This window comes from Perna viridis, chromosome 9 (genome assembly GCF_037379345.1).
Source record: "Perna viridis isolate PV_CMFRI_1.1 ecotype Kerala chromosome 9, ASM3737934v1, whole genome shotgun sequence".
In the NCBI taxonomy this organism is placed as follows: Eukaryota; Metazoa; Mollusca; class Bivalvia; order Mytilida; family Mytilidae; genus Perna; species Perna viridis.
This window is the reverse complement of record NC_142453.1, coordinates 35,286,387-35,311,493: the sequence shown is the minus strand read 5'-3', so window position 1 is coordinate 35,311,493 and position 25,107 is coordinate 35,286,387. Positions and strand designations below refer to the sequence as shown.

Genomic DNA, 25,107 nt, shown 5'->3' with positions numbered 1-25,107 from the left:
AAATATATCCATCTCCGACGTACATGTAGTCTCAAGCTTTTTAAGGGTTAACATGAAGTCTATGAGAATTAGGAACCTGAAGTGATATGTTTAAGGTACAGCTAATGACGATTGCTAAAAAATTTAATGCATAAATAAATCGTTTACAATCTACAATTGTTGTGGTATGTTTTGTGCCTTTTCGACATTTTCGAATGCCTAATATAAAAAAATTAAAGATTATCGTATATTTTTTAACAAAAACAGTTGGAATATTAACTAACCAAAACGAGATTCTTGTGGCCTTGTGCCTATTTTGCGCATTCACATTTTTACGATACTTGTCTACACAGGAAAAATTTGTTTGAACAAAATAATATAAAAAACTTAAGAAAACACATATTTTGGACACATAAATACATTCGAAGCATGAGGCATGTAAAAGGTATGAGTTTAAAAAAGATGTTCTTTTATGTGTATTTATATGCACAAATACAACATCCATATTGGACCTAAATATATAATTCATTACGTTTAAAAACACCACGAATTAAAAAAAATTTTTCTCCTATTACATGTACATGTAGTATGATATTCTTTTCTGGATACACCATGCAACGTAAATGATATTAGCCAAACCAATATACCTTTGGTTCGCGCGGATTTTATCTACAATACATGTTTACCTGTACAATAAACAGCTTCGGCTTTAATGCCAGAGATGCACAATTTTGAGGTTGAAACTTCTCCATAATGGTAGTAAGTTCAATGCTTTCCTTTAATCCACTCTGTACAAGTCCCTGTCTACCTGGTCCAAGAATCACAACCAGCAAACAATAGTGGTCACTAAAGTTTTCTTTGGACACTGCAAAACAAAAACAAAACATAGAGATAAACAACAGTGAACAAACTTAATATCAAAATGACTTGTCAATAGCTTTACTTATCAACCGCTGGAAATGCAAAACTTAAGTCTTGTTTGGGGTCTGTTACGGTCTCTTAACTAAACTGAACCATCAATTTAAAAGCAAATAATGTTTAAAAGCAGAAAACTTTGTTTTCGATTCGACAATTTATCACTTGCAAATAAATGGAAAGGTAACAATATAGATATCCGTAACTATGATTAAGACGCGATTTGAAATCTGTTCGGTATTATATTTACAATGTTCGGCATTCTGAATGATTAGGTGGCTGTTATAAGCAACTCTGTCAAAAGCTTTACATGGAAAAATTGTACTGGACTGACTTCAGACCAATGTTGGGTAAATTAGTATCTTTTTTTTAGTATTTTACTTTTATTCAAAGTAATGCTAAACAGGAAGCAGCTTGATACCTACGCAGAGGTCGAACCCTAAACAGCTGAGATATATATTAAAAATAATTTCAACTTGCTGCAAATCTGAATGTTGATTGTGATTAAATGTTTGGCACAGCATATAGTCCTGGCCACAATGAATGTGGCCAGAGAAATTTGAAATTTTCAATTAGACATAAGAAATAAGCAATTATTCAATGCACAAAGTTGAACCTACTAGTACAGTTCGACGGACATTCATGATTGAAAAAAAACTTTCACCCTTGAAAGTAATTGTCCAGACACCAAGCAAATATTTCCGGCCACTTTTTGGCCTCCTATTCCTTCATGGTTAGGGTTACAACCCCAAAATATCAACCCTAGCCTGAATTTAAAAGCAAGGTTACTTGTGGTACAAATGCTGGTCTATAATCCCTGATTCCTATAAAGTTACCCTCAGAATCAGACCCGTCTTTTCTTTCATGGTATAGACACTCTTTATTAATTGTTAAGATCCATACACTGCTTACGACAGTCCTATACCATTAGACAACCCTATTTTGCCGCCTTTAAAGTCTGCAATTTAAAAGCGGTTAGATAATTAAACAAATTGTCAAACTCAACTGGCTAACAAGAGTTATGAGTATTTACATCATCGTAACGTCTTTATCACTCAAAAATTTCTAAAATTAACTACAAACGCTTGTCGTAAAAGGCGACTGAATAGTGCTCAGAACCCTAGCCGAGGGCTAGGGCGCTCTGCCCACAAAGCAACTGGGATGTGTGCCCCAGATGGTGGAATGGGGTACCCCTGGCGTGTTACATGCTGGGGTTGTCAGGCTATAATACGGAAAACCTGACCGCAAACCACAGTGGTGCCCCGTGTGGGAAAGATGCCACGTTCCTCGCACGTTAAAAAACCCTACTGTGGTATTCTCCCGGAGTAGGAACCATAGGGCTCCGCCACAGGAGGCTAAATTACCCGACCCTACCAACCTCTCCCTATTTCCAATGGCAATCAAAATTTGTCGACCCCATTGTCCTTGTGTCCCATCCCTTTTTCATTTCATCATCATTCCATGTTCATTTTATCATCAATTTCATGTTCATCGTCTGAATATAGCTGAAATATTGCTGCTCGGACGTTAAACCCCAACAAACAAACAAACAAACTACAAAATATTGATCAATAGTTTCTAGTTTACTTTGTTTGTCCAGTAGCTTTGCTATGGCTTTTTAAAACGACTTTCGTATTGGTTCGTTTTTGTATTTTTCGAGATCTTTCATTTTGCATTTAAGAATTGAATGTTTTATTTTTTATATTTCATCGGTGTGTAAAGGAGTTGACCGGTCGCATATTTTCAATGAAGCGCGCAAACATTTAATTATAATTGAATAATAATTTAATTTATGGGATATTCTGGGTTAGATATTTTATCATTCACTGAAACTTGGTCGAATACTTCTGTTGGCGATGATAAGTTATTTCTTTTAAATCATCACTCAGTCTGGCATTACAGGATGATAAATATGGGGGCGGGGTTATTGTATAAATATTCATGCTATTAGACGATTGGAGTTTGCGCCGATAGATGTTTAGGTTTTTTGGCTCGAGGTCAGTATTCATACCAAAAAAATATCTGTATTGGACTTTTTACATTCTGCCTGACAGTCCTGTTGACATTTTGGAGAAAGGTCGAAGACTCTGTGGAGTCCGCAAGAAATGTAATACTTTGTAATAATATAATTATTACTAGCGATTTAAATGGCACCTTAATGATATCTTAGCAAACCATAAAATGAAAAGGGTAAGCACCAGGTTTAGTCTGCAGCAATTTGTTAAAAAGCCTACAAATGTTACGGAACAATCTTCTTCACTGATTGATTTGATACTTATAAAGTGATCAGTATTTTGAACGATATGTTACTGTTGGTCCCCCACTTTTCGACCACATTCGTTACCACTGCCCTATCTTTGGCTTAATAAATTCCTCCAAAGCAGTTAAAAAGACGTTTGAACGTTAAGTTTGGCTTTATAACCAGAGCAGTTTCAATATGTTTAGGCAGGTGTTGGCTAATACAGACTGGAACGTTAGAAAATAAGAAATAATGTGACGTCACAAGCTAGACTCGCCCATGAGAAATGTCGTTCAAATTTACTTAGTTTTTGTCAGCCGAGAGATGCTCGTCCAAATCTTGGTAGACATCTGCAATAAGATATCAGGTATCAAACCGTTACATTCAGACGTACCACCATTACTACAATGTAATTCGTGATAGATTAATATTCGACGACGTCGATAGAACAAACAGTTTTAATGACTACTTTTTTGGATACGGGGTGCCGAATAGGACTCGTGTGGTTTTGTCCTCGAAATTCAATTTTGTACAGACAAAAGTGAATTTTGTACAAAAAATGAGTTCAGATTAACAAAATTTATAACATACAACAAATTTATTTTTGTCATGACAAAGTTCATTTTTGTACCACAGACTTTACTTTTGTTGTCTAATTTGGACATTGGGTAACAAAAGTCAATTTTGTATGCAATTTAGTTTACTTTGGATTCTTTGAACTAATTTACATACAAAACTGGGAAATATTATGTCAAAATTAAATTTTGTCACAAAATTCATCTTTGTGTTTTCAAAATCGAATTTTGTCATAACCACTTTCGCATGCAATTTAACACAAAAGTTAATTTTGTGTCACAAAATTCGATTTTGTGTCACAAAAGTCAATTTTATATGCAAATTAATTTACAGAATCCTTTGGATATGCAAGTGAATTCTCTCATCGCGATTCTTAGTTCTTAGTGGTGGAAGTTTTGACTGGACATCCGTTGAAGCTGGTGTTCCCCAGGGCCCCATATTCGGACCCTTTCTGTTTTTTTGTTATTTATTAATGATACTGTAGAAGATACTAATGCATATCTTAAACAGTTTGCAGATGACATGGATATTCATGTAACAGTAGACAATCCCGCAATCGCTGCTGACATTCTCAATAGAGATCTGGAAAAGATTCATAACTGGTCAAATCAGTGGTTCAATAAACACGCAAAAGACGTAAACGATAACCATATCCCATAAAACCGTTAAGCTAGTACATCCGCTTATTTTTGTGGATGGCCAAAACATTCAAGAGCTTGTTTCTCATAAACACTTGGGCATTTATTTTTCAAGTGACAGTTCTTAACATTACGACATCGAATATATTGTCAAGAAAGCTTTTACTAGAGTAGATGTTTTGCTTAAGGTTCATTTTGTCCTTGACAGATATGTCTTGGATAAATGTACTTTTCTTATATTAGACCTATCCTTGAAAATGGTGGTGTCATTTGACAAATCCACACCCAATATCTAGTCAACAAGTTAGAGTATGTTCAGGTAGAAGCTATGCTTCATGGGTGGAACAAAATTGACGTCATTAGAAAAAGATTGGGAGATACTTTCGGCCAGAAGGGACAAACATCGACTTAGTTTGTTATATAAGATTATAAAAAAGGAATCCCCAAGTCATTAATGTGACCTTGTTCCTAGTTCAGTTGGCGATCGACATGGTCACGTTATTGGTCAAGTTCATAACACTGTTAATTTTTGTACACGCACAAACTTGTACTCTGAATACTTTCTGCCTTCGACTATCCGCCTGTGGAATAGTTTGCCATTGGATACATGAGTGACTGGTTCATTAAGCATGTTTAAAAGTAATCTACAAGCGCACAAAAATGCATGCCCATAACATTAACTTACTGGGACAAGGCAAGGACAGATTCTTCATGCAAGCTTCGCATGAACAGCAGCTCTCTTAACGAGCATCTGTTCCTGCAAATGTATTTTAACTTGTTCAAAAATACAATGATTATTCAGAGCAAACGCTTCTGTTGAACTGCATTTCAATACTACATTCATTCTTTCCAACTTGATTATATATTTTTTATGTTAAATTTCTTTTCAATTTCAGTATCAATATTGTATTTACATAGTAGTACATGTACATGATGTTTCTCATTTCTTAACCATGCATGTTGTACGTTTAAATGTATAAATTGTCAGTATTGATAAGGAGACAGATTAATAATATCTAAGTGCTTATGTCCGAATCCTGGTTGTCAAACTTTGATCTATTTTGTACATATTTTTGAGATGTATAAATAAAATATGTTTACATAAACATTTAATTCATATAATTACATTTCATATATTTTTGTTATTCACTTTAATTCTATACTTAGACATACATAGAAAGTAGTCCATTAAATTGTTGGGATGGGCTACATAAATAGCTCGAAGCGCAAGAAATAAATTACGTATAAAGCCGATAATCCAATGCAATGAGATCAATGTACTTTAATGACAAGTCCAGTATATATGTGCAAGTAAAATGAATCCTTGTTTTTCTCTGTTTTATTACACAGCAAAATTTGCAACATATGTTTTCATATTTGCCTTAAAACACATGGGACCATACATGTATGTTAAGGAGGTAGACCTTGGGTAAGGGATATAACTCATGAAATCGGTGATATGTTTGCATCATATTCAATTCCACCAAAGCCTCCCAAGCTATCGTTTGAAGCAGAATAAAATGAATCCAAGTTAATTAGATGCTTACAAAAGATTGATGTAAAATGCTGAATACAAACGTTCCAATGATTTTAAGAGTTGTGTCCCTTACCCTAGGTACCGACATGGACATTTTTTTTTGCACGTATGAAGCTAATATGGAAACACTTTTTTTCAAACGTATATGATGACCACATTTGTTTACACGTTATGTCCTTTCAAAGACAAATAATTGCAATACCATTTGTATTAACTTGTTCTTTTTCTTTCTTTTCTCATGAATTAATCTATAAACCTTAAACATATGTCTTTCATATATTATTTTAGCAGGCCTAAACATATGAAAAAAAAGAACAGATGAAAAATAGATTTTTTCAGGTGTTTACAAAACAAATGAAAATATTTTCCCGTGTACCAATACATATTTACCTATATTTAAAAACTTACCGTCTTCACAAAGCTTTTCAAGTTCATCTTTGGTCAGATTTTTATAAACCCTTTCTCCGTATATTTCGAACTTCTTGTTTTCTATATTTTCTAAACATTCTTTTAACTTTTCACATTCGTCATCTAATGTCTGGCTACGCTCACTAAAGTTTTGTATAATTAGTGCCAGTCCGCGGCACAAACAGTGTTCATCAACATACTCAGTGGCATTGATGACGTCCGACGAGATCCGAGGGGTAGGATACCGCTGTGTTTCGGAACCACTAACGTCACTAAAATAAATTTCGACTGGAGTTAGGTTTTGCAGTTGTTAGACATAGTAGCAGTGGCGAATCCAGAGGGGGTGCAGGGGGTTGGCATTCCCTCTTTTTACAGAAAAAAATTGTCATTTTCAATTTGTAAAATTGACAAAATATAAAAAATGGCTAAGAATGTCCTTGCACCCACCTTTTTTTCTGGGGAACCTCGACCGGCCCTGATAGTAGCGCTAGTAAACAGGATAGCAAAATATTTCCAAAGTTAACTAAGGTAATTCGATTGATGTTTTTACTTTAGATTTGTTTTTGTTTGTTCGTTTGTTTCGTTTTTTATAGCACGTTTTACATAGTGTAACTTTAATTGTAATCATAATAATAAAATATGTTTCCTGGAAACGGAACTTGTGTATGAGTCTTGTCAAAAAGTTATTATAAGGAATCATGGCACAATACAATTTATGAATGTTAAAATGTACCATGTGCTCCCCTCAATAAAAACGGTTTCCATTTTTTACCATATCGTGCCGAAAATACACGTCCCCGGCCACTTTGCTGTAACCCTTAACTTATACTTACCTCTGGTGTTTTATTCCTTTTGGCAACTCTAATTCCATCTCACCGTATGTTTTTTCCCTGCTATTCACTTTTTGTGGTATAATATCTAAACAAATATAAAGGTCCAAGTAATTTATAATATGTACATACCAATGGTCACCTTCGTAAATCTATTAATTGCATAAATTTTGAAGTTTATATTTAAGACATCCTTAATTTTAGGCTTAGGAGATTTTAAAGTCCCATAAAATCGGAAACTAGTGTTATATGGTAGACTCGGGAGAGGTCACCTGATAGGGATGAGCCACACTGGAATACGTCACTTTGTCATGCTACGCTAGGAACATCAAACTGTAAGTTTTAATATATGATAAGGCTGAAGTGTTGTATGTATATTTTTTTTTATTATTATTATTTGATCAAATAATCAACATAAGAGATAAATTTCATCTGTATGATTAAAGGTGGGCTCTTAGTAATACAATATTTATGATAAGGTATACATTTTGATGATCCTCAATACAGGGTAGGGTTCTAGATTTGATAGCTACTCATCTTGCCTGAAACTATATAATGTGATCCCCGATATGGTAAATATCAAACCCGGTGGGTTAACTAACATTTATATGCAAAGGTCCGCAATGTGATATGTGACAAAAGCATCAAAATGTTCCCCAAGAATATTGAAAGTATTTATTATCTTTTCAACTATATTGATATTTAAGTAACATTACAGGTGCGGTACAGGTAAACTTATCAATGAAAATAGAAAGTAGATATATTTAAAATCAATGAATATTTAATTGGTCTGTCAAACATACAAGTCTTTCATTCAAAACCGACCCGATTACATTAGGGAGTGGGGCATAGGCTGACGTCTGTAGCTGTAGTCCGACGAACGATTAAATAGTCCGACAATTTGATAGTTTTTAAGTGTAAGTATTTGTAAGAATCAGGCAAAATGGGAAAAATCAGAAACATGCTTGTCAAAACCTCACCGATCTGCCAATATAATTTCACTAAAGGATGTTTCGCTATTTGAAAAGACCATTATTTGAAATTCTCATTTTCAGTGCATTTCAACGAAATTGTAACTCAATGGTCCAGCATGATATTGAAAATCTTGCCTGTTTTCCATGATTCTGAAGGTGCAACTAGTCAAATAAAACTTTTAATATCTAGGGTGAGTTTTTTTCCCGTTGTATTTATCTATTCAGGTTTATGTCTTTTTTTCAACGTTTTAAATTTTTGTGTCGTCCTTTCTATCGTTTACTCTTAATTTATTTATATTTATTTTTTAGGGGGCAAGATCTTGTTTTTTTTACAATATTATTGCATCGCGTTATACATGCACTGCTTGACACTGTTTCAGACTTACTATTCATTTTGGATATTCAAAGTTCTGTATAATGTATTGATGTAAACAAGATGTTGTTGAAGTACTCCTCAATATTGTGATTAACTTTACTTTTTGATACTTTATTACTTTCAAAACATGGCACAACTCTTCCACTTCATTTTATACGTAACGGTTACAATTCCCTGTTTAAAATGCTATTGCAGTCTTTCATATCTATATTACTAGAACTTTCCGTCATAGCGGGGCTATACCCTCCTAAGATAAGAGAAATTCAAGGCAGTTTCTAATTTCAAAGGGATTTACTCAACAGAACAGGATTTCCATATAATATGCACATTTGTTTATCATGATCTTGCAATGAACATAAATTCGCTAAGGTAGAATGTAGAATTTCGAAATATCTCCAAAAATGCACGAATAGTTGAGTGGAAAATGAACAAATAATTGAGTGGAGATGTCTTAGTCAAAAAAGCATAACTCTTGAAAATTAAAAATTGGCTATGCTGACAAATTATCATGTCATGACATTTTGTATAGATTTAGAGAAGGAACAGACTGACAGACACACATAAATGACGGACTTTACCAACCATCAAACGGACTCGTTTACATAAAATATCTCTGCAGTGGTAAATCACGTATATTAAACTAGTCAGTTGCTACATATCTAAGATATATATTTTTTGTTTGTTTCAGTAGGCACAAAAAATTATTCTCAAAGTTTAAGAAATATACTACTATATTTGTTGTAGATATACATGTTATATCAATAGTACTGGTAATCTTAAATGGTCCAATTTTTTTTTCCTACGAGTTTGACACTGAATAATAGTTTCGACCCCTTTATTTTTTTTATTACAGTTTGTTATATCTTTATTAGAAGAATACAATGTCTGGTGTCCTACATTAAGCAGAATATTATGTTGATTGGATTATTAACATCTAATATTGGTGACGCGTTTATTATTTAAGAGAAAAAAAACTACATGAACGAGCATAATATATACATGTGGTGGAATGACCAATAAATCCTCGACTGAAAATATAGTGTGGCACTGTGTATAACCTAAGCTTCTTCGTTTTCCATGTACAATATCGGCTTAACGTCGAACCGTCGGACTATCGAACTAAAGAGGCGTCAGAGCGGACCCCGTCTGACACATTAGATTGTCATACATATATACAATACATGTACGCATCAAGATTTAACATTACCCAAATGGTATGACATATGCATATATGTTACAGGGCAAATTACAAGCATAACAAAAATAAACGAAAATAAAAAAGATATTGAACCGTTAAAATTTAGATAAATTGAGTGTAGTTTTGTAGAAAGACAAATAGGTAGAGCTAATGTTAAGAAAGCATATATCCACAAAATTGCTAAAACTTGCTAAATCAGCCATTGCTCAACCTACCACAAATTTGATAAATAAAAGTTTAACAACTTCTAAATTTCCAGAAAAACTTAAAGAGGCTCAAGTTGTGCCATGCTATACGAAAAATAATGCCCTAGATAAGTAAAATTATAGATCTGAAAGCATTCTTCCCTATATTTACAATTTTTTTATAAGGCCATAGATGTACAATTGACTTAATTTTTTAATCATATTTTCCATCCCTATCTTTCAGCTTTTATTGAAAAAAGTGGAAGACTGGAAAAAAAAGCATTGGATGACAATAAATTTATAGCTGCTATTTTGATGGATTTAAGCAAAGCATTTGATTGCCTTCCACATAATCTTCTGCTAGATAAAATAAAATCATATGGTGTTTCAGATAAGGCTCTTAATCTTCTCTGAGATTATCTGTCAAACAGAAAGCAGTGTGTCAAACTAGGATCCTCATTTACTAAGTGGGAGAAAATTTATAAAGGGGTGCCACAATGGTCAATTCTGGGACCGATATTATTTAACATTTTTCTAAATGATATATTTTATTTCATTCAGGATTCTTCTCTCTATAACTACCTGATGACAATACTTTATCTTATGCTGGATACAATCATGATAAAGTCAAAACAAAATTGGAGGCAGATAGCTTAAAATTGATAGATTCGTTTGCAGTTGTGATAGGACAGTGGTTAGACATTATTGATTTTTTATGATATGTTCTTTTGATTCCCTTCTTGGCTGTTTTATACCCTTAAGTACATATAATTCAATTTATAAATAACATGAGCAATACTAGTTCTTAAAGTCATTAACACATTTCTCCCTTTCTCAAAACTAACAATTTTAATCAATAATGTCTAACCATTGTAGTATCACACAGTGAATCAGATGAAAGCCAACCCTGATAAATTTCAGGCACTTGCCATTAGCCGAAAAACTTATGATCACAACATTTCTTTCGATCTCGGTGATAATATTATAAAATGTGAGGATGAAGTAAAACCTTTAGGAGTAATAATAGATTACCAGTTCAAATTTGATACTCATACAGCCAACATTTGCAAAAAGGCATCAAAACAGTTAAATGTTTTAAAAAGGATAGGGAAACACTTAAATAAACCTGGAAGGTGAACAATTTACCACTCTTTTATTCTGTCCAATCTTAATTATTGTCCTGTCACTTGGCACTTCTGTAGTGATGCTAATACTAATAAAATGAAAAAAAACAAGAAAGGGCCCTTAAATTAATCTATAATGACTATACAAGCACATATGAGGAGTTTTTGTTAAAATTAAAAATGCCATCCCTGAAAGTACGAAGAATTTGAGATATTGCAGTAGAAACTTTCAAGATAATAATTGGACAGAGCACAGCAAAACTACCCAGCGTCAGACATCAAGGTATGGGTTAAACTCCTTTAAATATTTTGCTGCAAAAACCTGGAATGACCTGCCAGACCACTTTCGTAGAGAATCATCTTTTACTCGATTTAAGAATCTTCTAAACTCATGGAACGGCAGGTCATGTCATTGTTCTGCTTGCTATTCATAACAGCTCTGCTTTATGCTTTACATTGTTGACTATTTATAGCGCTGCTCTTTCATTTTAATCCTATTTTACATTTGCCTTGTATGTTGACTGATGAGTTATGTATTGTTGCATGAATAGGACTAGATAGTTGCATGTATTGAACTTGTGATGTAAATGTTATTTATTGTAGTGTATGTATGTCGATTTTAAATTTATGAATTCCTTTAATATTTTTGTAAATAATTTATGCATTTTTTTAAATAAAAGTTAAAAATATATTGAAATTTTAATATATTCTTATAACGTTTTAATAATTCAATTTTATTATATTCTTACATATTTTTAAAAATCTGTTGTTTTCCATATAAAAAAGTATAAAATGTTATCAACTTCACTAATTAATCTCAACAGTTAAATACTTGTAAAACATTTTAATTGTTCTAAAAACACCTAGTGTTATAATATAAACATCTATTGAAATATTTTTTTGTTGGCATTAAAGGAATAGGTAACATATAAAATGTTAACATTCGAGGAAGAAACCCCAGGAGCTGATGTTGTATTGTTTTAAAATATCGACGTTAAATAAAGCTTTTGTATATGTATAATTGGAATCCAGTAGGATCCAGAATCCTCCTAGGGCAAATTAGAATTCTAATTTCTCCTAGGACAAATAGGAATTACAATATAACCACTATAAATTGAAATTCTGCACTAGGGGGATTCTGGCTTTAAGTTTGAAAATATCAAAGATAAAGATAAAAAGTAGTTTATGTGCTTCAGACAATGTCCTTGTCAATTAAAATACTTTTAAAATGTTTAAAACCAATTATCTGTGACAGGTGTAATTGGATTAAACTTTGGACTCAATCCTTATGTTATGTTGCTACAAGATTGAAGTCATCACTACAGAAGTTTTATGGTCGTTATCATGAACTCGTGGATCGTTATGGTGTATCCATCAGCACCATGAGAACTGATTTATTCAACCGGTCATAGTTTTCCTTCCCTCGTTTGTCTACCCCGGACTTGACTTTTTATGAGCAACTCGGCGGGTGTTTCTAGAAAAGCAGAGGACGCTTACCCTACCGGTGCACCTGGTCCATGCTCCCAGTTTTTGGTATAGTCCGAGTTGCTCATTTACTTTTGTTACTTTGTATGTATGATTTTAGTTACTTTATATTCTTTGTTGTGTATGTCTGTTTTCCATGTCTGGTCTTTGTCCCTGGATTACATTCTTTTGATTACCGCTATAACCTTGGTTCCCTTGATTACTCTTTGAATATAAATCAAGTCATTAATGACGAACATTCAAGCATGTCAGAAAAATCGGTCCGTAAACCATGATTGATCGCAGATGTAACGGAAAATGTCTAGCCTTAAAATGGTCAGTCCGAAGGTCCAAAAATACTTGCTCCACAAAATGTCACAAACAAAACATCTAAAAATGTTGTAATAAATAAGATATCGATGTTTTGATGTTTTATTGTTTCAGTTTTGTAGTTTGATATGGCAAGCCAAAGTGGACACAAATAATTGTTTCTAACATTATAAAATGATTTTTTAATATTACAAAGTCATTTTTAAATATTAAGAATTTTATTTCTAATACTACAAAACCCTTTTTTAATATTAAAAAAAACATTTTTGATATTAAAAATTCAATTGAATTTCTAATACTAAAAATTATATTTTAGTATTAGAAATCGATTTTCTTATATTTGTAATTAAAAAAAAGTGACTGAATTTGCAATATTGAACAGTGATTATTTTAAATATTAGAAATTCATTTCAGCCGATCCCAATTTCAATCGTTTTGCGAACATTCATAAAACTGTGTCAATTGCGAGTTTCTGGAAAAATGCAGTTATTTAAAGACATTAGAAATGCATTCATTATTACCAAACTTATAACTGAAATTCTTTATTCTGTAGTCTGGGATGTTTGTAACCTCAATTATACCGATGTCCACGTTTACACGTGCTGTGCTTGCTCCTGCACAGAGGTATACCGTGAGATATGGAGGGGGGTAATAATAGAGAACTGCCACTGTGTTTCGAACTATTTTCATACGACGACGAAACATTATTTCATACTCTTCTCGGTCGCGAGCCTATATTTAGTTTCGATTATAATACTTTGACGTCTTTGTTCAACTATGCCACTCGCATGTTGCACAATGTGTCGCCAAGTTCGGTCGATCGACAAAACTGATTCTTTAGTAATGAACGACGTGTCATCAGCAAGTCATTTATTTGAGTAAATTTTATAACTTTTTTATGAGATCGCAATGTGTTTAGTATGTGATATATATATATATATGTTTACTTCTCATTAATTGTGTTTTATTCTTCCCTCCTTTAATTTAGTGTTGCTTTATATAATGTTTCATTGTATAATTTTATGTATGAGGAAATATATGGAAAGCCAAAGTGGCCAAAAATCGATATTTTGTAATATTAGAAAATCATTTTTTAATATTACAAAATCATTTTTTTAATAATAGAAAATATTTTTTAATATTAGAAATTCATTCTGTAATATCTAAAATTCATTTTCTTATATTAGAAATTCCTGATTTAGTAATATTATAAAATATCACACATTTAGTAATATTAAAAAATGATTTGTAATATTATAAAATGAACTTGTAATATTAGAAAATGAATTTGTAAAATTAAAAAATCACTTTGCAATATTGCAAAATAAGTCACATTTTTTTATATTACAAAATGATTTTCTAATCTTAAAAATCGTAACTGAATACAACAAATCCATTTTGTAATATTAGAAAATCAATTTCTAATATTAAAAAGTCATTTTTTAATATTAGAAATTCAATTGAATTTTTATATTAAAAATCATTTTTTTAATATTAGAAAACACTTATTTTGTAATATTAGAAACCATCCTTTTTATTTTAGAACATCAATTTCTAATATTAAAATTCATTGTTTAATATACGAAATTCATTTAGTAATATTAAAAATTCATTTTCTAATATCAAAAATTCATTTTTTAATTGAGTTTTTAATATTAAAAAATGATTTCTTAATATTAAAAAAGCGTTTTGTAACATTAGAAATCAAATTCGTTATATTAAAAATAAAATTTGTAATATTAAAAATGAATTTGTAATATTAAAAAATCCCTTTTTAATGTTACAAAAAACTTATTTTTGTCCACTTTGGCTTGCCATAGAAATAAATATATGAATGAATTTTCTAACATTATAAACTCAATTTGTAATATTACTAAATGAAGTTTCACCAAGTTCACTGAATGAAATATATTTTAAATGTAATATTTCCAACAACATTCAACATTTTAATAATTAAATCATAACATATTTTACTTTCAAAATGTCCAGTAATATCCGGAATCCACCATTAAATCAAGTGTGATTCCAGTTCCTACTAAAATTTAATAGGAACCTTTCATTCATTCCTCCCAGTGCAAATCGAGATATCCCATTTTTGTCTTAGAACAGTTCAGAATTCCAGTATACACTCGTCTGGTTAAAATCCAGAGCCAATTGGAATTCCGATTTGTCCAAAAAGAAAATAGCAATTTGCTCTGCGAAGATTCCGGATCCTACTGGATTCCAATTTGCCCCGTAGCATTTATAAATCAGTATCGTAGAATTTTTCATAATGAAAGCTAAACTTACCTATTATACTGGTTTCCAAAATGTCAATTTACATCTAAAATCATGAATGTATGTACATTACGGTGTATGTGTATCACTATTTATACACGTTTTCTAATTTTAGAATCTTATGAAGGCGGTTAATCGATTTGTGTAAAAATCTATTTATACATGTATCGCTCAACAATGACGCAAGTTGTACTTTCATTTTCAGTTGAAGTCATTGAAATACCCCTCGAAATACACTATTAAGAAAACGTGTACTTTGCCTTTCTTTACGCACTCTAAATAAAATGGCAATTTTGGATATTTTTAAAGCAATTTATTTTTGGTAAAAAAAATCCCTTAAAATTGGACGCAGACCGTGAACTGATTTAATCGCTTTATGTAGAAATGTCTCATAAAAAAATAAGATACGACTTTTAAAAGTAATAGGTTTTGAAATGACATTAGTTATTGATAATGATGGCTATTCAAAAATGTCAGACTCAGATATTTGTGTGCATTAACGAATTTAGGAGGTATAGGAACCCCTGTCGATCTGTCTCCCCGTTTATGTTGTAAGGACACCTCCTCCAAAACACTCTTATCCGATGAAATTTGTAGAAGATGTGCACGCAGGGAAAATATTACTATCTGCTGACATCAAAAGGAGATAATCAAGCTTACATGTTTTATATGTTGAATCTGAATAAGTGCTTGCAGGGATTTATGTCGAAGGGGATATTGTGTCAAAAAACCCTCATTTTTCGAACATTCTATTGAAATATTTCTGAGCAAATCCAGTGATTCAGAGATCAAATTATGGTCTTTTCAAATGGACCAATAGTTAAATTACATTGTCAGTTCGGTGGGTTTTTGACATGCATGTTCTGATTTTTCCCATTTTGCCCGATTCTAACAAAAACTTACACTTAATGAATCATTATTATCTTTATCATCATATCTTCATTATCAATTAATTTATAAGATAGAAATTAACCTACTTGCTTCGGTTCGGCCATTCAAAGTCAATTTCTTGGTGACCAGGTCGTCAATTTACAAAAAAAATAAAAGGAGGAGGCATTCACAATCATACAAAATTTACTTACTTTTACTTAATTTATAAACAGTTCTGTCTCCTCTAGGAATCGATTTTCCATATTTGGATTTTAATATGTACCATTTAAATTAAAGTATAATGTATCACAGTAGTTTTTCCTTTAAGAATTCTAACTATACAAAATTTATTGTCAGCGATATTACAATTCGTTTCTGTTTGAAGTACCGCAATGAGATTGTTATTGGTAGTTTGTAATGGATTAATGTCGATTATAAAAGGACATATGTATGTATTTCCGCTAGCCAAGGGTTAAGGTCCTTTCCCCTTACATTAACCATTGGCTAGCGAAGATGAAATGTATGAAGATGAAGATTTGGTGACATACAATTTTAAAATGGCTGCTATAAAGTAATTTACAGTCATATGGTTACATTGCAGTGGCGAATCCAGGAGAGGGCTCGGGGTGGGGTGGGTTTGGAACTCCCCTATTTGGCAAATTTGTTAATTTTGTGCAATTTTGGGAAAAATTCGCGTCCATTAGTCTGGAACCTCCTTATTACTTTGTTGATCGGTACCTCCCCCTTTTATAAACTAATCAAATTCTGGATCCGCCCCTGTATTTATACAAGGTATCAACATCAGAACAATTTGTCCACAAAAAGATTTTTAAGATGGAGAAGATAAAAACAATGCAAGACATTGGCAACATAACTGGTTATACACAACATTAAACGTTTATTTTACAGGTTCTTGTTGATCTTCCTGTCTCTTGAAGTCTTCGTCTGTCAAAGCGCGACCTTCTTTATGAACCTTGACCATGACCTTTGTTATCCATTTTGTATCGATACTTTTCATAGATTTATCGATAGCAGACAGGAGGAACGTGAACATATTGCTTTGGCCTTGAGTACCTGGCAATTCAAGCCAGTGTTGAAGAACTTTGTGGATAAATCCAGTCGTGTGACCTTTGAACTCCTCTTCTAATCCAATAATAACTGCCGTGGGAACTCGGAGCTCACGACTAAGTTGCCCGATCTCGTGAAGTTCGATGGGGAGCTGTCTTGCCAAAACAATCAAACTGCTATCTGCGAAAAACTCGGAATCTCCTTCTATAAGAAATAATATTTATTCAAAACATAGAATTGTACATAACTTAACCTACATCAAAAGCTATTGAACAAATATTAATAGAACGAAGGAAATGACGTAGCAATCAACGTAACATTTCACGTTATAAAAGTATTTGCATTGACCTATTCTTCAACTTCAGAGGCCATAGGTGCATGTGTTCACCTAATTTTAAATCAGTCATAGGGAACTGAAGTTATGTCGATAGAAACTATGCAATAATAAATGTAAATGTAAGAAAGTACTTAAACTCCTCTGCTGTCTCATGTCTTTCGCAAAATCACAAGGTTTTTTTATGTTGCATGTATTCAAGCATACTTACCTTCAACAGGTTTATTTGGAATCTTGAGCTTTGACAACTTCAATAGTGGAAGATTGGTCTTGTGAATGCGGGTTTTGGTATATTTATCAGATGCTAATTCAAACTGCATATTCTCAAACGCTCCTATTTTCCCACCCTTTGGTAGATCAATCGCTAGTAATGCAAAGTTAGTGTCGAATGAACCTTTGAACATGAAGGTATATTGCGGCTGCATATCTCCTTTCACGACGTAGTTCAGTCGAATTCGCTCATCTTCGTGAATACGAACGGCTCCCGAACGACAATCGAGAATTTCCGTGAAATGATGTTCCCGAGCTCTTTTTTGTTTCGTTGTTGCGAATCTATATTCTGGAACAATCTCTACACGAATCGCATACTTAAAATTTGATTCCTTCCGTGCAAAAATTAGGACGTTGCACATAAACTCTATATCCATCAGTAGTTTAGCCTCAGATCTTATCTCTTGATGTTTAGTTCCTGGTTTCATCCATGCAATCTGAAATCTGAAAAGAAGATATCAATTACGATTCGATTCATTACCTCTTGTCGTTCAGTGCTCGTTTTGCTTAAATACTCACTTATTTACCGCGTATGCATGATGGTTCTCTGGCGTCTATGTAGATATGTTGATGCAGAGGTGTTTTTCTTGATACTCCAGTCTCTTTTAATATGATTTAATTACAATATTAACTACATTTAATATTTTTTGAAAACAATTACGACCAGAGTTGTTGTGACTTGAAAATCGATATTTTTATCAGAATTACCTTTAGATTTTAGAAATCTTATATCCGACCCTTATAAGATCTATGACGGAACCATAGGGGGTTCCTGGATTGAAACCCTACTCCCCTTTAGGTGAAAAAAATATTTTTTTAAGTTTTGACAAAATAATCAAATGGTAACTGAAAACCTTAGAGATTTAAGCGAACACATACCCTTCTTTGGCAAATTTTGTTCCTGTAGCTTTAGTCTCTGTCCTTTTCCTAAAATAAAATAGAATAAAAGTTTCGAAATGAAAAAAATAGAAACCTATTTCTTTTGCATTTATACGTTTTATTTATTCAGTCAACCAGCGGTTGTCTCTTGAATGGTGACTTCTGTTGAGTAGACTATTTGTAACGCAAGAAGTTACACAACCAAATGTGTCATCTACAAATGAAAGTTTTAAGTAGGTCAATGAGTGCCAAGGCTACATCAGTTTTCAAAGACCCCGATGTAGCAAAAACACTGTCTACTATACATGACAAGTATGTTGTCGTACCGGCAGACAAAGCCCAAAACAACATTGTTTTTGTCTGCAAATGTTTTATATCCAATGTTTATTATCAGAGGTAGACGTAGAAAATAATAGCAGTGATAAGACATACACTGCTACCACTCTTTCCAAAGAAGAGATTGTGGAAAACCATAAATCTGTACTATCCTCTTTTGGTCTCTCTACCAAGGACGATGATTGTGATTTACCGTCTATGTACTGGATTCCTAAACTTCACAAGAATCCATACAAACAACGTTTCATAGCTGGATCTGCAAAATGTACCACCAAACCTCTTTCAAAACGTTTAACTTCTATACTCACAACTGTCAAAGAGGGTCTACAGTTCTACCACAACATTTGTTACTCCCGTAGTGGTATTAATTCAATGTGGATCCTGAAAAATTCGAAAGATCGTTTGGAGACAATCAGTTAAAGACTATTATCTGAATATAATAGCATTAAAACCTATGATTTTTCAACACTGTATACTTCTATTCCACATACTCAGTTAAAATCCCGACTTAAAAACATTATACATAGTTGTTTTTCCAAAAAAGATGGTACACCTAGATACAAATATATAGTTCTTGGTAGAGATTCCTCATACTTTGTAAGAAGTAATTCCAAATCATCTTCCAAATATACCGAGGAAGATGTTTACAAAATGCAAGAATTTTTAATCGACAACATATTTGTCCAGTGTGGTGGACGTGTTTTTCAACAAACGGTCGGCATTCCTATGGGAACAAATTGTGCCCCTTTACTAGCTGACCTATTCCTTCACTCTTATGAGGCTGACTTTATACCTGATCTGATCAGAAAGAAAGAATATTGTTTAGCTAGATCCTCCAATCTCAGTTTCCGCTATATAGATGACGTGTTATCTTTAAACAATCCTAATTTCGGGGATTTGATACATCGCATCTACCCAAAAGAACTTGAGATAAAGGATACTACAGACACTGTGAAGTCGGCCTCATATCTTGACCTACACTTAGAAATCGATGGTAAAGGAAAACTATTGACCAAACTTTACGACAAGCGTGATGACTTTTCATTCAGAATTGTCAACTTTCCTTTCATCTGTGGCAACATCCTTTCGGCTCCTGCGTATAGAGTGTTCATACGTTATGCCAGAGCTTGCCGAAACTACGCAGACTTTTTGTATCGCGCTAGAACTCTAACAAATAGGCTTCTGGAACAGGGTTATGTTGCTACAGGATTGAAGTCATCACTACAGAAGTTTTATGGTCGTCATCATGAATTCGTGGATCGTTATGGTATATCCATCAGCACCATGAAAACTGATTTATTCAACCGGTCATAGTTTTCCTTTCCTCGTTTGTCTACCCCGGACTTGACTTTTTATGAGCAACTCGGCGGGTGTTTCTAGAAAAGCAGAGGACGCTTACCCTACCGGTGCACCTGGTCCGTGCTCCCAGTTTTTAGTGGAGTCCGAGTTGCTCATTTACTTTTGTTACTTTGTATGTATGATTTTAGTTACTTTATGTTCTTTGTTGTGTATGTCTGTTTTCCATGTCTGGTCTTTTTCCCTGGATTACATTCTTTTGATTACCGCTATAACCTTGGTTCCCTTGATTACTCTTTCCTACAAATGTATGATAGCCACGTTTTTCTTGATTCATATTAATATCATATAATAATCATATGATATATCACATGATATAATATGATTCTCATACCGGTATGTAAATATTGGCTGTCATGTGATTATCACATATTTTGAAAAATGTGATAATCATAAAATAGTCAAATGTAAATTGAAACATGTCAATCATGATATCATGCTCAATGTATGATTAATGATTATCATATGCTGCATTTCATAATATTGTTATACGTGGCACTTTTGGCTCTGCAGAGTGCTGTATCAATTCTCTTAAGAGGAAACCGAGAGATGAATGTTATTTGGTTTTCATATTCAATATTTTTACGGTGTATGATGTTCTCCGAAATAGCAGGTGTGAAACCAGAGGATATCATTAAACTCCTCCTCATAAGCTCATAAGCTCATAAGAGCAAGGAAAATAACACGAAAGTTAAATTGGGTGGACGAATGCTTGACATATTGTCTACCCATTCCTACGATATGGTTGTACATATATACAAGTTACAGGCGATTAAAAGGGTCAGTATGGCGCGGTAAAAAGTATTCATAATATAGACTAAAAACATCTTAATACATGTTTTCAGAGTTATGTGGATCTAATTTTGGTATAGACCATTTCGTGTTAAGTTGATCAGCATTCTCACTATACACTTCGGCAACGCAAGGCTTGGGTAGAGCAAAAGAAATTTCCTCGCGGGTGAGTATATTGAGCATGCTCCACGCATGCTTATCGACCATCACACAGCACAAAAGGGTCTATTGTGTTGGTAAAAATATTATTTACCTTTCTTTGTAATCTTTTGAGGTTGCTTTCGTCTCACCTGTTCTCCTAAAAAAGCAAATACTAAGCTAATAATGATAATATATTAAAAACTGTTCATATATTTTCACATTTTAATTTAGTCAATGTACTAATCTGCCGGTTAGGTATATTAAAGTCAATTAAAGAATGCAACGTAAAGCATAGTTTTGTAACATTTGTAAGTATGCCCCACGTGCAGTAGGGTTACTATTCCGTATTAATAACAGACCAGTTGTGTTGTAGTCGATCCTAACAAGTTTGTAGTAATAATCGGATCCCATACAAAACGACAAAACAGCTTTTTTACTATTTTGTAGAAATCGCACTGATTCAAAGGTAACTCTTCAGGCTACAAAATAATTCTACACAGCAATATCTTCTACTCAGCATATGTACTCGTTGGAACTTTCATTCACCAAGAATACCAAATAACACTGCATAATACATGTAACTTAAATGATAACAATAAAAGTTTTAGAAATAGAATATTAAGCCACTTTTTAAGTCCATAAGATGCATTAATTTTAGCTGCACTGAAAATTGACAAGGTAAGAATTGTAAAAAAACAGTAAGTGCGTTTATTAATACCTGAATGATTATTACTTACTTTTTACTGGTGTCTGACTTGGTAGCTTCCGTTCCTTTCCTGGGACTGGAAAAGGTAGCACCGACTTGGAAATCCAACCTGATTGTATAATGTTAAAGCATCATTGCCTATTATAGAAAGGCTGTGTTTATTTACATTAAAAAATAACTCTTTTTTAATATTTGAAAACAGTCAAAATATTAACATTCTTTCCTTTTTGCCTTACCCTCTACAATATAACAGTCAACATAATCCACGATAAATATCTAAGGGCAGACATATACAAGAGGGAAAAAAACGCCAGAAACAAATGTAAGAAAATACAAAATGTACATATGAAGGAAATAACATACCCAGCTTGTTCTGTTTTGACAGTTGATGGTTTCCTAAAAAAAGAAAAAAATATCATCCATTCAAGGAGGTAGACCATGGATAAGGTACACAACTCCTACAAATCACTGGAACGTTTGTATTCAGCACTTTACATCAATCTCATGTAAGCATCAAAGTAACTTGGACGGATTTCGTTCTTTTTCAAATGAAAGCTTGATAGGCTTTGTTGAAACTAAATATAATACAATTGACATATCACTGATTTTTTAAAGTTATTTTCTTACCATAGGTTACCTCTTTAAGTAGCAGTCAGGAGGTGATTCATTCATGTAAAAAAACGCCGAACATGCTTATATTTCTTTTTCAGAAAGAGTTTCTGATCACATAACCAGTCAAAATGTTTTATTTAAATGTTGCGATTATATATATCGTGCAGGAAAATGACAATTTGCAAGAGTTATTTTTCTTGATTTGGTTCATATTAGTGGGAGATGAATGTACATTTGAATGATTTTCTCAAAAATACAGATCTGCACACAGAAAGGGTTATCGTTAAGTAAAACTACAGCATATGAATGCATCGTTTGTTCGGCGGGTTTTTCTACACCATGACCTTTACCATCGACATTGTCTGAAGTTCATATGTTACTTAAATTAAAAGACTCCACAGTACTTATTCATTTTAAATTCAGTGCAAGGGGATGTTATTGCCATAGACAACAAACGACGTATAGTGTTATAATATTCCAAAGTAATCTTTACATTGTATAAAATCATATAATAATATCTATATATTGACCGTAGAGTTCACTTAAGTAAAACAGGTTTGCCAGATGGTTATGACGATGTAGATCTAGAACCATTTGTTACTGTTTGTTCCTTCCATATATATTGTCTTTTGATAAAAAAAAATCGTTCAAACCATTTTAATATCAAATACTTACATTTTGAACTTATTAATAGTGATCATGACGTTATCTTCGTATTCTTCAACAACAACGTCCCCCTTTTCTGGGTCCAGTACTTGAAGATCGTCATCAAGCCACCAGATCACAACCATTTTGTCCCATTTTCTGACTGCCGTAGGTGGTTTTGGCAGCCTCACTTTGAACGGCTTCATGATGTTGTTCGGATTAAATCTGTCAACTGCCAAAGATGGTGTCATATTGCTTACCGGATACAGTTTAGGATTTTGTGTCATTTTATAAGTGAGATATTCGATGTTTGGATCCCTCGTCTGAAAATGGAAGTTATAAATGTATTACTTAGAAGATGCATGATATACACAGGGAAAACGATATTTTTACATCCATGATTTCTAAGAGAGTTTTACATGAATTTCAGAGTTCACATGAAATTTATGCGAATTGAGCCTTCGTATGAATTTCAAATAAAAAATCCCCTGAAAATCACACGAAGAAAAATTCATCTAATCATGCTAAACTCAAGTGAAATTCACGTGAAATTCCAATCATGCGAAATGTTTTGCCAAAACGTTTTCATCGAAGAACACTGTAATAAAAGTTAGCAAGGGTAGGTACTGACCAGGCGACCACTTTGTTTAAATCAGCGAAACAAAAAAAAGTTAAGAAGGCGTAAAATCCAACTTAAGCAAGATTTGGTCGTATAAGTGTGAAAGGTTTACCGACGACGGACGCATCGAGATGAATATTCACAGAAGTACAATTTCACCAGGTGAAAGTATACGATATCCATACACGTTTTGGTTATTTAAAAAAAATCTAAAAGTAAGAATACCTCAACCATCATAAACTCTTCAATCGCTAGTGCCATTTCTGGTACAAACAGTTGAATTCTGTAGTCATTATTTGCTGTGTAGATGCCGCCTTGTGGCCCACATGTAAACTCTGACTTCTGAGGGTACGATAGGATACAGCATGTATCTATTGCTATAGCGCTAAAACACACATAACCAAGCTAAAAAAAACAAGAAATACGTTAATTTAGTCAGAATACGTGTACATAAAAAAACTCAACTATGAGCCGATTTACAAAAATATGCTGTAACATATAAACCTCATAGTTTTCAGTTGTCATCATGGTAAAACTGTGTGCACCTATATGATATCAAATTTTATCACAATCTATTGAACGGTTCTAGAATGCCGTGCGTCCATGTGACATATTTGCTTGGAATGTGCAAATTTTTGAAGAGTAAGAGACAAATTAAAGGAATCAAATTGTATTCGTCCACGAAAAATAACGACTTGTTGTTCTAATATTTTGTTGAACAGTATTATTTGAACCAACCTTCAGCCATGCTTTTTTATAGGTTGGTTGTTTGTCAGCTATTACTACTGCTTTGTATACTCTGTTCTCTTCTGCCTTGCCTTCATCTAGTTTAACCTTTACCCAAATCTTATCAACCGCGTCATCTGGAAATCTGAATGCCTGGTTGCTTATATCGTATATGGAACTGACCAAATAGTCGTTCTCGGCGGGATGAAAGGTTCTACCTTCTCGGACTATTTTTCTGGCATCCCATTTGAATACGCGAAAATTGTGTATGTCTTCCGTCAATAGTCGTTTTGGCAGTTCTAACTCAAGACCTTCGCCTAAGTCGACTTGTCTAACAGATCTGAAAGGAAAACACTCGTGTTTCGATACTATGTGAGTTACAAGTTGTTAGTCTTACTGAATCTGACTTAGCTTGACAGTAGAAGGAAAAGTTCTAAATGTATAAACATACATTTCTCTGGTGATGGTTGTTGACTAGCTGGCAATACATATACATGAACCTGTATAGTTCGAACACAATTTCACTAATAAAAATAATCTATAGTTTACATGAAACTAAATAATCAAAAGAAGAGAAAATCTATAATTTATATTCACTTACTCGTTTGCCATCTTAAAAATCTGTTTCACTTTTAATGACGTTTATTTTATTGTTTACAAAACAAATATGCTTGATTGATAGTGGTATGGATATCAACTAATA

The 25,107-nt window shown here is 33.1% G+C and overlaps 2 protein-coding genes across 4 annotated transcripts in view; both read right to left on the bottom strand.

Annotated features, from left to right (window-relative positions):
• LOC148607982 (caspase-3-like) overlaps positions 1–16,785 on the bottom strand; it is a 20,244-nt gene extending 3,459 nt beyond the window's left edge. Inside the window, exons 1-4 of one of the 3 annotated variants that reach the window (XM_088543874.1) lie at positions 14,748–16,785; positions 7,126–7,210; positions 6,293–6,564; positions 666–844 (exon numbers count right to left, since the gene is read on the bottom strand). In XM_088543874.1, the coding sequence (XP_088400000.1) occupies positions 666–844; positions 6,293–6,564; positions 7,126–7,163 (489 nt within the window). In that variant the 5' untranslated portion in view covers positions 7,164–7,210; positions 14,748–16,785. The remainder of the gene's footprint in view (positions 1–665; positions 845–6,292; positions 6,565–7,125; positions 7,211–14,747) is intronic. The other 2 variants (XM_088543871.1, XM_088543873.1) reach the window with 2 other exon arrangements.
• Positions 15,649–25,107, bottom strand: LOC148607981 (uncharacterized). Its single transcript, XM_088543869.1, has 10 exons — positions 25,006–25,107; positions 24,417–24,744; positions 23,904–24,083; positions 23,090–23,382; positions 22,166–22,198; positions 21,834–21,911; positions 21,209–21,253; positions 18,472–18,519; positions 17,534–18,036; positions 15,649–17,192 (listed from the first exon to the last, which is right to left on the bottom strand). Exons 1-10 carry the CDS (start codon positions 25,014–25,016, stop codon positions 16,819–16,821), a joined length of 1,893 nt encoding a protein of 630 aa, XP_088399995.1. The 5' UTR covers positions 25,017–25,107; the 3' UTR covers positions 15,649–16,818.

Excerpts from the sequence above, each read along its gene's own strand:
- LOC148607981 (XM_088543869.1), bottom strand. Across the intron at positions 24,084-24,416 it reads ATAAAAAAGCATGGCTGAAG|CTTGGTTATGTGTGTTTTAG; the intron begins GTTGGTTCAAAT and ends TGTTTTTTTTAG. Across the intron at positions 21,912-22,165 it reads GTCAAAACAGAACAAGCTGG|GTTGGATTTCCAAGTCGGTG; the intron begins GTATGTTATTTC and ends TTATACAATCAG.